Source organism: Chiloscyllium plagiosum, chromosome 4 (assembly GCF_004010195.1).
Source record: "Chiloscyllium plagiosum isolate BGI_BamShark_2017 chromosome 4, ASM401019v2, whole genome shotgun sequence".
NCBI classification, from domain to species: Eukaryota; Metazoa; Chordata; class Chondrichthyes; order Orectolobiformes; family Hemiscylliidae; genus Chiloscyllium; species Chiloscyllium plagiosum.
Window position 1 is genome coordinate 27405557 of NC_057713.1, and position 16147 is coordinate 27421703.

General features: G+C 43.8%; 1 protein-coding gene across 1 annotated transcript in view; it reads right to left on the reverse strand.

Annotated features, from left to right (window-relative positions):
• Positions 1 to 16147, reverse strand: part of LOC122548771 (SCO-spondin-like) — a 188294-nt gene that overhangs the window by 38844 nt on the left and 133303 nt on the right. Inside the window, exons 19-21 of the mRNA XM_043687538.1 lie at positions 11628 to 11776; positions 8313 to 8359; positions 7892 to 8100 (exon numbers count right to left, since the gene is read on the reverse strand). Of these exons, the coding sequence (XP_043543473.1) occupies positions 7892 to 8100; positions 8313 to 8359; positions 11628 to 11776 (405 nt within the window). The remainder of the gene's footprint in view (positions 1 to 7891; positions 8101 to 8312; positions 8360 to 11627; positions 11777 to 16147) is intronic.

Sequence of the window (16147 nt, forward strand, 5' to 3'; positions counted from 1 at the left end):
GTGCAGGTTCTCTCTCTCTCTCTCCTGCACTGTCCTCACCATGTGCTTCCTTTGTCTGCTCTTCTCCTTTTTAAAACTGCTGTTGTTTTGACTTTTTTTTCCCAAAGTTCCAAAACAATACAACAGCATATAAAACAGTAATTGCTGCTCCTGGAATTCGAGGAAATCACCTCCAACACCTAAAATACCTCAAAAAAAGGAGCAGCTCTTACAGCCAGAAATTTTTCCCATCCTTGACAAGAACCTGCACAGTTACCGCCTTTGCTGTTTGAATTCGTGTATCGCTGGACATCGGAGTGTATCTGGGAAAATTAACAACCAGTGAAATTCACAACTAATCTTGGAGGAACTCTTGGGCAAAGTTCACGGCACAGCATCAGATAAGTTAATTGTTGTTTTAAGTCTGTCCAAGAGAAAGGCTGCAGTAGTGAGTACAGTGGGTTATTTCTTGATTATATGTATCCAGAGATACACTTCCTTTTGAAAGGACAGTCAGAGTGGGCAGGGTGGGATGGGGTTGCCTTGTTAGTAAAAACTGCATGGTGGCTCAGTGGTCAGCACTGCTGTCGCACAGTGTCAGGGACCCAGGTTTGATTCCACCCTTGAGCAACTCTCAGTGTAGAGTTTGCATGTTCTCTCCATCTCTGTGTGGATCTCCTCAGGGTCCTGTAGTTTCCTTCCATCAGGCCAAAGATGTGTAGTTGGGTGGATTGGCCATGGGAAATGCAGGGTTACAGGAATAGGTGGGGATGGTGGGGATGGGGAGCTGGGGGGGAAGTGGTTGAGCCTGGGTGTGATGCTCTTTGGAGTGAACTCAATGGCTAAGTGGCCTGCTTCCACACCGTAGGGATTCTACGATTCTAATAAAAATAAAGTAAGAGTGATATGGAGTTGAGTGTAGAATTGGTGCGGGTCGAGTTGAGGAATCGCAAAGGAACAAAAATCCTGATAGGAGTACAGGCCTCCTAACTGTCATTAGGATGTGGGGTAGAAAATAAATCAAGAAATAGAAAAGGCCTGTAAGAAAGACATTATTTCAATAATCATGGGGGACTTCAATATGCAGGCGGAATGGGAAAATCAGGTTGATAGTAGAAAGGAACTTCTACAAGATAACTTTGGAGCAGTCTGTGGTCGAGCCTACAAGTGAACAAGCAATTCTAGATTTGGTGATGTGTAATGAGGCAGATTTGATTAGGGAGTTGAAGGGAGTTGTCCCTTGGGGACAGTGACCATAATATGATAGAATTCACACTGAGGGGGAGAAGCTGGAATCAGATGTCACGGTGTTATAATTGAGTAAAGGTAACTACAGATACATGAGGGAGGAGCTGGCCAGAGTTATTGGAATCAGAACCGAGCAGGGAAGTCAGTGCTGCAGCAATGGCCGGAGCTTCTGGGGGTAATTCAGAAGGAATAGCATAAATTTATCTCAAGGAAGAAGAAACATACTAAGGAGGAGGGTGCAAAGTAACCGTGGCTGACAAGGGACACTATAAAAATATAAGAAAAAGCATACATTGTGGTGACGATTAGTGGGAATCCTGTAAAAATCAGATGATAACTAAAACATCAATAAAGGGGAGAGAAGATGAAATATGAGATGCCTAGGTCTTTTTAGATATCTAAAACGTAAGAGTGAGGCAAGTGTGGAAAATGAGACTGGAAAAATAGTAACGGGAAACAAAGAAATAGTGGAGGAACTGAAGAGGTACTTGACAACAGTTTCCACAGTAAAGACACTGATAGCATACTAGAGCTTCAAAAGAGGCAGTGACAGAGATGGCCATTGCTAAGGAGAAGGTGCTAGGAAAGCTGAAAGATCTGAAGGTAGGTAAATCACCTGGACCAGATGGATTAGACCTCAGACTTCTGAAGGAAATAGCTGAGGAGATGGTGGAGACATTGGTGGTGATGTTTCAGGAGTCACTAGAATCAGGGAGGGCCCCAGAGAACTGGGAAATGGCTGATGTAACCCCTCTGTTTAGGAAGGAAGGGAGGCAGAAGACTCTAGGAAATTATAGGTTGGTTAGCCTGACCTTGGTTATTGATAGGATTTTAGTGTCCATTATTAAGGTTGATATTACAGAGTACTTGGAAATGCAAGGTAAAATAGAGCTGGATCAGCATAGCTTTGTCAAGTGGAGGTCAGACCTGACAAATCTGCTCGAATTTTTTCAGGAAGTAATGAGCAAGTTAGATAAAGGAGAACCAGTCATTTTGAATTTCCAACAGAGCTTTAACAAGATGCCACACAGGAGGCTGCTAAATAAGATACGAGCCCTTAGTGTTAGAGGCAAGGTACTGACATGGATTGAGGATTAGCCGACTGGGAGAAGGCAGAGAGTAGGAATAAAAGGACTATTTTCAGGATGGCAGGTGTTCGGGTATCAGTGTTGGGATCACAACTATTCACATTACACATTAATGATTTGGATGAAAGGACTGAGGGCAATGTTGCTCAGTTTACAGAAGACACAAATGTGGTGGGATAGTGAGTCTTGAGAAAGTGGCTGCAGGAGGAGTTGGACAGGCTAGGAGAGAAGGCAAAGAAGTGGCATATGCAATACAATGCAGGAAAGTGTAAAATTATGTAGATGGCAGGAAAAATATGTTAATTTCTAAACAAGGAAAGGCTTTGAAAATCTGAAGTGCAAAGGGACTTAGAAGTCCTACTTCAGGATTCTCTGAAGGTCAATATGTTGGTTCAGTTGGCAGTTAAGAAGGCAAATGCAATGTTAGCATTCATTTCATGAGGATCCTGGACAAACTCTATAGGGATGGACTGCTGAGGCTGTGTAAGGCTCTAGTCAGACTGCATTTGGAATACGAAGTGTTTTGGGCCCCATATTTAATGAAGGACGTGCTGACTTTGGAAGAGGTGCAAAGGAGGGTTAGAAGAATGATCCTGGGAATGAAGAGCTTGTCTTATGAAGAGTGGTTGAGGTGTCTGGGTCTGCACTCAATGGACTTTAAAAGGATAAAAGGAATCTGGTTGAAACTTACAGAATGCTGAGAGGCTGAGATAGAGTCCATGTGAAGAAGATGTTTCCACATGTAGGAGAGACTAGAAACCGAGGGCACAGCCTCAGAATGATGAGAGGATCTTTTAGAACTGAGATGAGGTGGAATTCCTTCAGCCAGGAGATTGGTAAATCTGTGGAACTCATTGGTGCAGAAGGCTGTGGATGTCAAGTCATTGAGCATATTTAAGACAGAGATAAACAGGCTCTTAAGTATCAAGGGGACCACTGGTTAAGGGGAGAAGGCAGCAAAATGTGGTTGAGAAATATATCAGCCATAATTGAATGGTGGAGCATATTCAATGGGTTGAAAGCTCAAATTCTGCTTCTATCTATGAAGATAGAACTAGAAGCAGAGTAGGCAATTCAGCCCCTTAAGCCTGCTCCACTATTTCAAACAATCATGGCTAATCTGACCTCAGACTCAACTCACTTTCCTACCTGTTCTCCATATTCCTTTGACCCATTACTGATTAAAAATCTGTCTGTCTGACCCATAAGTTTACTCCATGTCCAGCATCCACGGTACTTGGGGGAAACAATTCTGCAATTGATGACCGTTTGAGAAAAGTCATTTTTCTTGATCTCAGTTTTAAATCTGCTTGCCCATATCTTTAAACTATGACCATTCATTCTAGATTGCCCGACACCCTTTATACATCAATTCTGTCAATTCCCTTAATCATCTTACATAACTCAACTGGATTTATTCTCATTCTTCTAAACCAGAGAGTATTGGCTGAAACTGCTCAATCCCTCTTCATAAGACAAATGTTCAAGTTGTAAGTTTACTGGCTGAGCTGGTAGGTTAGTTCTCAGACTCTTCGTCCCCTTGCTAGGTAACATCATCAGTGAAGCGCTGGTGTTATGTTCTGCTTTCTATTTATGTGTTTTGGTCTGTTAAGGTGGGTGATGTCATTTCTGGTTCTTTTTCTCAGAGGGTGGTAAATGGGGTCCAAATTGATGTGTTTATTGATGGAGTTCTGGTTCAAATGCCAGACCTCTAGGAATTCTCATGCGTGTCTCTGTTTAGCCTGTCCTGGGATGGATGTGTTGTCTCAGTTGACATGGTGTCCTTCTTCGTCTATGTGTAAGGTTGGTCATGTCTTTTGGTGGCTAGTTTTCTGCCTGCCTGTCCAATGTAGTGTTTATCACACTAGCCACAAGCTAGAAGAATAGCAGAACAAAATGGCTGCAGAATATTGCAAGAAATTATTAATGATGCCCACAACCGACTCCACAAATACAAAAGGCAAATTTCACGCCAAAACTCTTTGTACACTAAGACAACTGACCAGGAATGAACACGTATGTTAGAACGAACCATCAGCATCAAACAACAGCAGGTCAAGACAAATTAAAAAAACTATCCCTACAAGAAAAACTGGACAAGCTTGCACAAAAGAATAACACAGACAATTCAGAAGTTTGGATTAAGAAACTGTTAGACTGGAAAAAAGCCATCCTAGTAGGAAGGACCCTACAACTGCTGAGACATGGACAAAAAGGACTTCCTAACAGCACTGGAATCAACCCTGAAAGACAACGTTGAAACTTTATTGCTGGAACAGCACAGCAGGTCAGGCAGCATCCAGGGAACAGGAGATTCGACGTTTCGGGCACAGGCCCTTCTTCAGGCCCTGTTCCCTGGATGCTGCCTGACCTGCTGTGCTGTTCCAGCAATAAAGTTTCAACTTTGATCTCCAGCATCTGCAGACCTCACTTTCTCCCTGAAAGACAACGGACTTACGGAAGAAACTCAGCCAGACAGACAATCAGACAGACTGTCAAACAGACAGTAGCACCAACACTAAGCAGAAAGAAAGAAGGGAACACCCTCAATACACAAGAAAGGAAAGCCCTAGAAGGACTCAGAAACGACACAAGTATTGTAATCCTACCTGCAGACAAAGGGCACATGACCGTCATCCTAAACAGAACACAGTACATTGAAAAGGCAAACTCCCTGCTCACAGATACCGACACCTACCAATAGGTGGCGATGGAACCAACTCCAGAGCTAGACACCCATATCACAGCATCACTGAAGAAACTCCACAAATCAGGTGAAATGAACAAGTTAGATCTCCAAGGAATGAAACCTGATGGAACCAACATGCCTGTTTCTATAGATTATCGAAGGTACACAAAGCAGGGGTGCCCCCTCAGACTCATAGTCTCACTTCCTGGAACATACAGACTAGCAAAGGAACTTGACTGTAAGCTGAAATACCTAATAGAAGACTCATGCCACTCCATCCATTCCACCCAAGAATTCCTGAACATCAAAGACAAAAAGATAGAAGAGGACGAGGTTATGGTCTGCTTCAACGTAATGGTGCTATTCACATTAATTAACATCACCCTGGCCAAAGAAACAATCTCCTGTTCCCTGGATGCTGCCTGACCTGCTGTGCTGTTCCAGCAATAAAGTTTCAACAAAGAAACACTGACCTCACTACTAGACGAACCAAGGACACAAACACTAGACAGCACCATCTCCATCAGTGAGGAAAGCATCCTAAGGCTAGTAACCTGGTGCCTCACTTCCCACTTCACCTTCAATGACATGACCTACAAACAAATCAACGGTATACCCATAGGATCACCAATACAGGATTTGTAGCAGAAACAGTAATGCAGAGACTCGAACAAACAGCCCTCCCTATAATCCAACCCAAACTTTGGGTTCACTATGTGATGACACCTTTGGCATCACGAAACAGAACAAATTAGGGGAAACCTACAACATCATCAACAACACCCTTACTGGTATAAAATTCACCAAGGAGAAAAATAACCCTTCCTAGATATCATAGCGAAACGAACAGTCAATGGAGAACTGTAGACCGCGTCTACAGGAAAGCAACACACACAGACCAGATACTCAACTACAGGAGCAATCATCCCAACACCCACAAACAGAGCTGCATCAAGACATTATTTAAATGGGCCACAACACACTGCAGCACACACGAACTATGAGCAGCAGAAGAAAAATACCTATACAGAGTATTCAAGAACAACGGGTACCTGAGAAGCATAGTCTGCTGATTCTTAAATAACAAACCCAAACTAGAAGACACAACAGAAATGATATCATTCACCTTAACAGACTAAAGAGACACAAAAAGAAAGCAGAACAGGACACCAGTGCTTCACTGTTGATGTTACCCAGCACGGTGATGAAACATCTAAGGACAAACCTGTTAGTTCAGCAAGCAAACTTACAAACTGAACCTCAACCTGAGCTACAAATCTTCTCTAAAATCACAAGACAAATGTCTCATCTTTGGAATCGATCTAGTGAAACTCTTCTTAAGGGGGAGGAAATGGCCTAGTGGTACTATCACTGGACTGTTAATCCAGAAACCTAGATAATGTTCCCAGGACCCAGGGTTCAAATCCTGCCCTGCCAATGGGGGAATTTGGGTATTTTTAAAAATCTAGAATTGAGAGTCTAATGATGATCATGCCTATTGTCATAAAAAAACCCCATCTGGGTCACTAATGTCCTTTAGGAAAGGAAATTGCCATCATTACCTGGTCTAGACTACATGACAATCCAGACCCACAGCAATGTGGTTGACTCTTAGCAGCCCTCTGAGCAACTAGGGATGGGTAATAAATGCTGGTCTAGCAAATGACATCCTCTTTTTGGGAATGATTTTTTAAACAATACCTCCAATGCAACTACATCCCTCCTTAAGTAAGTGGACTAAAATGTTACGTGATACCCGAGGTATGGGCTCATTAATGTCTTGTACAGTTGCAGCAACACTTACCCACTATTATCCTTTTAGCAATAAATGCCGGAATTCTCTTTGTCTTGCTTATTATCTGCTGTATTTGTAGACTAGTTTTCTGTGACTCTTATACACAGACACCCAGATCCCTCTGCACCAAAGCACTCTGAAGTTTCTCTCAATTTAGATAACAAGTTGTCTTTCTATTCTCCTGAACAAAATAGAAAATCTCGCACCTATCCATGTTAAACATCATCGGTTAAAGTTTGACTTGGGCATCTAACCTATCCATATCCATCTATAAATTTCTTATTTCTTCATTGCAACTTACTTTCCCATCTATTTCAGTGTCATCTGCAAATTATTATCTCTGCACCCAAGTCATAAATATCGATTGTAAATAGTTGGGGCCCAAGGACTGAAGGAAAAAGTGAGGACTGCAGATGCTGGAGACCAGAGTTGAAAAGTGTGGTGCTGGAAAAGCACAGCAGGCCAGGCAGCATCCGAGGAGCAGGAGAATCGACGTTACGGGCATAAGCCCTTCTTCAGGAAGGACTTATGCCCTTCTGAGAAGGGCTTATTGCCCGTAACGTCGATTCTCCTGCTCCTCGGATGCTGCCTGGCCTGCTGTGTTTTTCCAGCACCACACTTTTCAGCCCAAGGGCTGAACTCTTTGTCACCCCACTAGTTGTATCTTGATGACCAATAAAACCCCATTTATACACACTCTATTTGCTTTCTAGTCAAACACAACTTACCTTCCATAAAACCATGCTGACTCTGAGATTGTATTTTGACTTTTCAAATGTCTTGTTATTACTTCCTTACTCTGGAATCCCATCTCCACACCTCCTTCCCTTACTAATAGGTCTTTAAACAATTTGTTGCTCCTTTGATACACCTTGAGCTGTCCCCTACATGAATGATGCTAAATAAACACGAGTTCCCCAATTCAACTCTCAGCCCCTGATATCTCAGCCTTGCCTTTGGGTTTGACTGAGATCATCTTGCCCACATTGAGTAGTCATGCACTAATTAGTTGCAGGCCAATGAGCAGCTTTTGGTCTCTGATGGGAGCCTGTGCAGTTAGACTGGGCACTAACTGCTGTCTCTGCCACTCACCGGGTAGATGTGATCTTTGACGATACACTCGCAATAAGCTGCAGTGACACAGTGTCCTGAGCTGTTCCTGTATTTCCCAACCTCACACACACAGCCTCTCTCGTCAAAACGACAGCTTGGTGCAGTCACAGAGTAAACGTCCTGACATGATCGCTCACAGCTCAGATAATCCGCTGTCCCTTGATTCCAAATTTCACCATCAGGACATTCTAAGATTAAAAGAAGGGCAGTAATATCAGTGTGAGTCAGCAGGGTTGGGAACTGAGAGCAATGAGGTGGGGTTGACAGAGTGGGGGTGGGAAAGGGCAAGGAGATAGACAGTGGGGGGAAGGAGGGGTGATGGAGAATGGGGAGAATGGAAGTGATGGGAATGACGGGTGACAGAGTGGCGGGAGTGAATATTTTTTAGGTAGTTTATTACCTTCGCAATCTGATTCGGAACAATGGAAAAGTCCCCTCTGACAAACACTGTAATAAAAAATATTCAAATAGTAAAACACAATAGAATTGAGAGAAACTGTAATGTTCGTAGCAACCACTCCATCAGGATGGAACTCAGGGTTAGAATAATTAGGAGATGCCGGTGTTGGACTGGGTTGTACAAAGTTAAAAATCACACAATATCAGGTTATAGTCCAACAGGTTTATTTGGAAGCACTAGCTTTCGGAGTGGATGTTGTGGTATAATACCAGAATGATACAGTTACAATACTGAAACCATTCATTCAGTCCATCTATTGTACACCAGCAGTTACTATTTTACCAGTTTGTAGAAAAAAAGCATACTACATGAAAACAGGAATCAGTTATCTGATCCTCAGCCGTGCTCCATCAATCAACACAGTCATATCTGGTCTGCTGCTTCAACTCTAACTTGCTGACCACTTCCCGCACCTTGGATTTCCTTTTTGTGTCCTCCTTACTGCCTACTTGGTTGTCTAACTCTGCCTCATCAGCAACATTTAGAATCATCAGAAATAGGAGCAGCATAAGGCCATTCAGCCCTATGAACCTGTTCTGCTATTCAGTATGAACATGGCTGACCATCCAACTCAGTCTCCTGTTCCTGCTTTCTCCCCATGCCCTTTGATCCCTTAGCCAGAAGTACTATATCTAACTCCTTCTTGAAAACATTCAATATTTCTGTGGTAAAGAATTCCACAGGCTTAACTCCCCCACTCTCTGGATGAAGACATTTCTCCTCATCTCAGGCCTAAATGGCCTAACCCATTTTCTTAGACTGTGACTGCTGGTTCTATACTCAGCCACATCAGGAACACCCTTCCTGCATCTAGTCTATCTAGTCCTGTTGGATTTTTACAGGTTTCTATAACATCTTCCCTCAGTCTTCTAAACTCCTATGAATATAATCTTGTTTCAGTCTCTCTTCAAACATCAGTCCTGCCATCCCAGGAATCAGTCTGGGAAACCTTTGTTGTACTCGCTCCATTATCAGAACATTTATCCTCAGATAAGGAGACCAAAACTGAAAACAACACCTCAGGTCTGGTCTCACCAAGGGTCTGTATAATTGCAGCAAAACATCCCTGCTCCTGTACTCAAATCCTCTCGTTAAGAAGGACAATGTACCATTTGCCTTCTTCACTGCCTACTGTATCTGCATGCTTACCTTCAGTGACTTTTGTACAAGGACACCCAGGTCTTGTTACAACTCCCCCTTTCCCAATCTATCACCATTCAGATAATAAACTGCCTTTTTTATTTGCTATCAAAATGGATAACATCACATTTATCTACATTTTACTGCATCCCTCAGTTTCTTGAACCCTTGTTTTTTGATGTAGAGTGACACCAGCAACATGGATTCAGTTCCTACACTGGTTGAGGTTATCATAAAGAACTCTCTTTCTTAACCTCTTCCCTCATCTGAGATGTGGTGATCCAGAGGATACACCAATTTTCTCTCTCTCTTGTCTTTCTTTGTATGTCAGTCTTGCAACCCCGGGAATCATTCTCAATAAACAAAACATCATTTACAGATAAAGGAGACCAGAACTGCACACAATATCCCAAGTGTGGTCTCACCTTGACCCTGCATAATTGCATCTCTGCTCCCCTACTTGAAAATGAAAGCCAATTTGTCTCCTTCACTGCCTGATGCACCCTCAGAGACTGGTGTACAAGGACACCCAGCTATTGCAATACCTCTCCCTTTCTTAGTCTACACCATTCAGATAATAATCTGCTTTCCTGTTTCGTTATCAAAATGGATAACCTCACATTTATCTACATTACATTTCTTCTGCCATGCATTCCCCTCTATCCCTCCTCTGTCAACTTGTCCAAATCACACAAACATTCTGCATCCTCCCCGCAGCTGATCCTCCTTTGTGTCATCTGCAAAATTGGAGATAATACATTGAGTTTCCTCATCTAAACCATTAATATATGCTGTGAATAGCTGGGTCTTAGTGCTGATCACTGCGGTACACTACCAGTCAAATTTATCAAGCCAAATTCAGCCAGGAAAGTGGACTTTTCCAGTAATAGCATTAACTGGGATCAGAGCACTGGGTACAATGTGGAATCTAAGACGATCTCAGTGAGGGAATGGATGAGATAACATATAGAACATAGAACAATACAGCACAGAACAGGCCCTTCAGCCCTTGATGTTGCACCGAGCTGTGAACTATTCTCAGCTCGTTCCCCTACATTATCCCCAAATCATCCATCTGCTTATTTAAGGATTGTTTAAATCTCCCTAATGTGGCTGAGTTGACTACATTAGCAGGTAGGGCATTCCACACCCTTACCACTCTCTGCGTAAAGAACCTGCCTCTTGACATCTGTCTTAAATCTATCACTCCTCAATTTGTAGCTATGCCCCCTCGTACAAGCTGACGTCATCACCTTAGGAAAAAGACTTTCACTGTCTACCCGAACTAATCCTCTGATCATCTTGTATGTCTCTATCAAATCCTCTCTTAGCCTTCTTCTTTCCAATGAGAACAGACCCAAGTCTCTCAGCCTTTCCTCATAAGACCTTCCCTCCAGACCAGGCAACAGCCTGGTAAATCTCCTCTGCACCTTTTCCGAAATATGGCAACCAGAACTGTACACAATATTCCAAGTGCGGCCGCACTAGCGTTTTATATAGTTGCAGCATGACATTACGGCTCTGGAACTCAATCCCTCTGCCAATGAAACCTAACACACATGCCTTCTTAACAGCACAAACCACCTGGGTGGCAACTTTCAGGGATCTATGTACATGGACTCCAAGATCCCTCTGCACATCCACACTACCAAAAATCTTTCCATTGACCCAGTACTCTGCCTTCCTGTTATTCTTCCCAAAGTGCATTACCTCACATTTAGCTGCATTGAAGTCCATTTGCCACCTCTCAGCCCAATTCTGCAGTTTATCCAAGTCCCCCTGCAACCTGTAACATTCTTCCAAACAGATGAAGGGTTTTTACCCGAAACGTCGATTTTCCTGCTCCTCGGATGCTGCCTGAACTGCTGTGCTCTTCCAGCACCACTAATCCAGAATCTGGTTTCCAGCATCTGCAGTCATTGTTTTTACCTAGATTCAGAGGAATACCTAAATCATGAAACTCAATCAGGTTTGTGAGACACGACCTGCCCTTGACGAAACCATATTGACTATCTGAAATCAAATTATTGTTTGAATTTTTTTCTCAGACCCCCACTACAATCTTTTGAAGATTTTTCTATTGCTGACTCCCAGTCATTCAGACTGAATACTCACCATGTGCTGCACCGGTGACGTATTATAGTTCCTGCTGTGTAATTCCTGTGTTGACCCTCCTTTGAGATATTGGTGATCCAGGGCATTGTGGAGCTCAGTAAAGAGCAGTGACATTCCTCAGGAGATACACAAATCCCATCCTGTAGGAGCTGTTCAACAATAACAACCAACCATTCAGCAATCAATCGTGACACAATCTGGAATTACATGTAACTCAAAACTGCAGAATTTTAATTTGTGGTGATCAGTTTGGAGCTGATCGTGTTGGCAAATCACTGAAAGGCAACAGGACAGTATTGACAGAGACATTTTAAAACGCATACTGACTAGTTCTGTTCAAAGCCAGCCAGAAACAAATGCAAATACATCATTTTGGAAATTTATAAATAGTTAGGCTTTTTTAAAATGTATTTTTTTAGTAGGATGTGGGTGTCGCTGGCTGTGCAGCATTTATTGCCCGTTCCTAATTGTCCTTGAGAGATGGTGGTGAGCTGCCTTCTAGAACCGCTGCAGTCCGCCTGCTGTAGGTTGATCCATCATGCCTTAAGGAAGGGAATTCCAGGATTTTGATCCAACAACAGTGAACGGCTATATTTCCAAGTCAGGATGGTAAGTGGCTTGAAGGGGAATTTGCAAGGGGTGGTGTCCCCATGTACCTGCTGCCTTTGTCCTTCTAGATAGAAGTGGTTGTAGATTTGGAAGGTGCTGTCTGAGGATCTTTGGTGAATGTCTGCAGTGCATCTTGTAGATAGTGCACAGTGCAGTGGTGAAGGGAGGGGATATTTGTGGATGGGGTACCAATCAAATGGGCTGCTTTATCCTGGATGGTGTCAAGCTTCTTGAGTGTTGTTGGGGCTGCACTCATCCAGGCAAGTGGGGAGTATTCCATCCCACTCCTGACTTGTACCTTGCAGATAGTGGACAGGCTTTCGGGAGCAAGAAGGTGTATTACTTGCTGCTGTACTCCTAGCCTCTGACCTGCTCTTGTAACTGCTGTGATAATGTGATGAGTCCAGTTAAATTTCTGGTCAATGATAACTCCTAGAAAGTTGATAGTGGGGGATTCAGTGATGGTAACACTACTGAATGTCAAGAGGTGGTGGTTAGATTGTCTCTTATTGGTGCTGGCCATAGCCTGGCATTTGTATGGCGTGAATGTTACTTGCCACTTGTTAGCTCAAACCTAGATATTGTCCAAATCTTGTTGCATTTGAACACGGACTGCTTCAGTATCTGAGGAGTCACAAATGGCGCTGAGCATTGTGCAATCATCAGGGAACATCCCTACTTCTGACCTTATGATGAAGAGAAGGTCATTGATGAAGCAGCTGAAGATGGTTGGGTCTAGGACACGACCCTGAAGAACTCTTGCAGAGTTGTCCTGGAGCTGAGATAACTGACCTCCAACAACCACAACCATCTTCCTGTGTGTTAGGTATGACTCCAATCACTAGAGAGTTGGCCCCCCAATACCCATTGATTCCAGTTTTGCCACACTCGGTCAAATGCAGCATTGATGTCAAGGGCTGTCATTCTCACCTCATCTCTGGAATGCAGCTCTTTTGTCCATGTTTGCACCAAGGCTGTAATGAGGTCAGGAGCAGAGGGGACCTGGTGGAACCCAAACTGGGTGTCACTGAGCAGGTTATTGCTGAGCAGGTGCTGCTTGATAGCACTGTTGATGACACCTTCCATCACTTTACTGATGATCGAGAGTAGACTAGTGGGACAGTAATTGGCTGGGTTGGATCTGTCCTGCTTTTTATGTACAGGACATACCTGGGCAATTTTCCACATTGTTGGGTAGATGTATGGAACAACTTGTCCAGGGGAGCCACAGGTTCCAAAGCACAAGTCTTCAGTGCTATTGTCAAAACGTTGTCAGGGCCAAAGCTTTTGCAGTATCCAGTGCCTCCAACTATTTCTTGATATAATGTGGAGTGAATCGAATTGGCTAAAGGCTGGTATCAGTGATGCTGGGGACCACTGCCGGAGGCTGAGATGGATCATCTTCAGACTGAAGATTGCTGCGAAAGCTTCAGCCTTATCTTTTGCACTGATATGCTGGGCTCTTCCATCATTGAGGATGGGAATGTTTATGGAGCCTCCTCCTCCTCCAATAAATTGTTTAATTGTCCATCAACATTTGTGCCGTTTGGCACACAAGTAGTCCTGTTTGGTGTCTTCACCAGGTTGACATCTCATCTTCAGGTATGCCTGGTGCTGCTCCTGGCATACCCCCCTGCACTCTCCTTTGAACCAGGGTTGATCCCCTGGCTTGTTGGTAATGGTTGAGTGGTCCATGAGGTTACAGATTATGCTGGAGTACAATTCTGCTGCTGTTGATGGCTCACAGTGTCTCATGGGTGCCTAGTATTGAGTTGCTAGATCTATTCAAAGTCTATCCCATTTAGCATGGTGATTGTGCCACGCAACAAGATGGAGGGTTTTGTCAATGTGAAGTCAGGATTTTGTCTCCACAAGGAGTGTGCAAATGTCATTGTTACTGATATTGTCATGGACAGATACATCTGCAGCTGGCAGATTGGTAAGGCTGAGGTCAGGTATGTTTTTCCCTCTTGTTGGTTCCCTCACCACCTGCCACAGACCTAGTCTGTTAGCTTTATCCTTTAGGACGCAATCAGCTCTGTCAGTAGTACTGCTGCCAAGCCACTCTTGGTAGTGGACATTGAAATTCCACACTCAGAGTACATTGCGTGCTCTTGCCATCCTCAGTGCATCCTCTAAGTGTTGTTCAGTTGAAGTGTTCTGGACTTTGGAGTCTTTGTAAGATGTAAACATCAATGGCTAGGCCAACATTTATTACCCATCCCTGCATAGAGTCCATACAGTGCAGAAACAGGGCAATGACCCCATCAGGTCTGCACCAGCCCACTGAAGAGCATCCCTCCCCAATTTCCCTATCCCTGGGTAACCCTGCATTTCCCATGGTCAATCCACCTAACTTTGGACTGTGAGAGGAAACAGGAGCACCCAGAGCACCCATGCAGAAATGGGGAGAATACGCAAACTTCACACAGTGTGGAATTGAACCTGGGCTGGAAATGTGTTGCTGGAAAAGTGCAGCAGGTCAGACAGCATCCAGGGAACAGGAGAATCGACGTTTCGGGCATAAGCCCTTCTTCCTGAAGAAGGGCTTATGCCCGAAACGTCGATTCTCCTGTTCCCTGGATGCTGTCTGACCTGCTGCGCTTTTCCAGCAACACATTTCCAGCTCTGATCTCCAGCATCTGCAGACCTCACTTTCTCCTCAATTGAACCTGGGCCCCTGGCGCTGTGAGATAGCAGTGCTAATCACTGAACCACCACGCCATTACTTGCACTTAAAGTAATATAGAGAAATTCTCGTACCCAAGCTTCAAGAAGCATCTTGCCATCACTTTCTTAAGAGTAATTAGTATCTGCAGTTTTAGATTAGATTAGATTACAGTGTGGAAACAGGCCCTTCGGCCCAATAAGTCCACACCAACCCACCCATACCCCTACGTTTACCCTTTACCTAACACTATGGGCAATTTAGTATGGCCAATTCACCTGACCCTGCACATCTTTTGGACTGTGGGAGGAAACCGGAGCACCCGGAGGAAACCCACACAGACACGGGGAGAACGTGCAAACTCCACACAGTCAGTCGCCTGAGGCGGGAATTGAACCCGGGTCTCTGGCGCTGTGAGGCAGCAGTGCTAACCACTGTGCCACTGTGAGAAAGATATTATTGTCATAGAGGAGTGCAATGAAGGTTCAGCAGACATGTTTCTAGGGTGGCAGGACTGTCCCAGGAAGAGATTGGGATAAATTGAGTCTACATTTTCTAGTGTTTCAAAGAATGAGAGGTGATCTCATTGAAATCAATAAGATACTTAAAGGGACAGACAGGATGGATTCAGGTAAGATATTTCACCTGGTTGGGGAGTCTAGAACCAGGGAACATAATTCTAAAATAAGGGGAAATGCCACTTAGGACTGAGATGAGGAGAAATGATTCTACTCAAGAGTTATAACAAAGAACAATACAGCACAGGAACAGGCCCTTCAGCCCGACAATATTGCACTGGCACATAATGCCTTTCTAATTGAAAACCTTGTGCTACTATGCAGTCCATATCTCCCTCTTCTATGTCTGTACATGAATCTTTTAAATGTTTCTACTGTATCCATATCCATCACCTTCTCTGGCTGCACATTCCTTCATGAACCACCCTCTGTGTAAATGAACTTTCTTCTCACATCTCCTTTTAACTTACCCTCCTTTACCTTAAACCTATGTCCCCTAAGTAATTGATATTTCTACCCTGGGAAGAAAGAGTCCAACTATCCATCTCTCCACATCGTCATAATTTTGTAAACTTCTATCTTCAAAGTTTGTGCGAAGATTTGTAGCTCGGGTGCTCGTTGTTGTGGTTCTGTTCGCTGAGCTGGAAGTTTTTGTTGCAAACGTTTCGTCCCCTGGCTAGGCGACATCATCAGTGCTTGGGAGCCTACTGCGAAGCGCTTCTTTG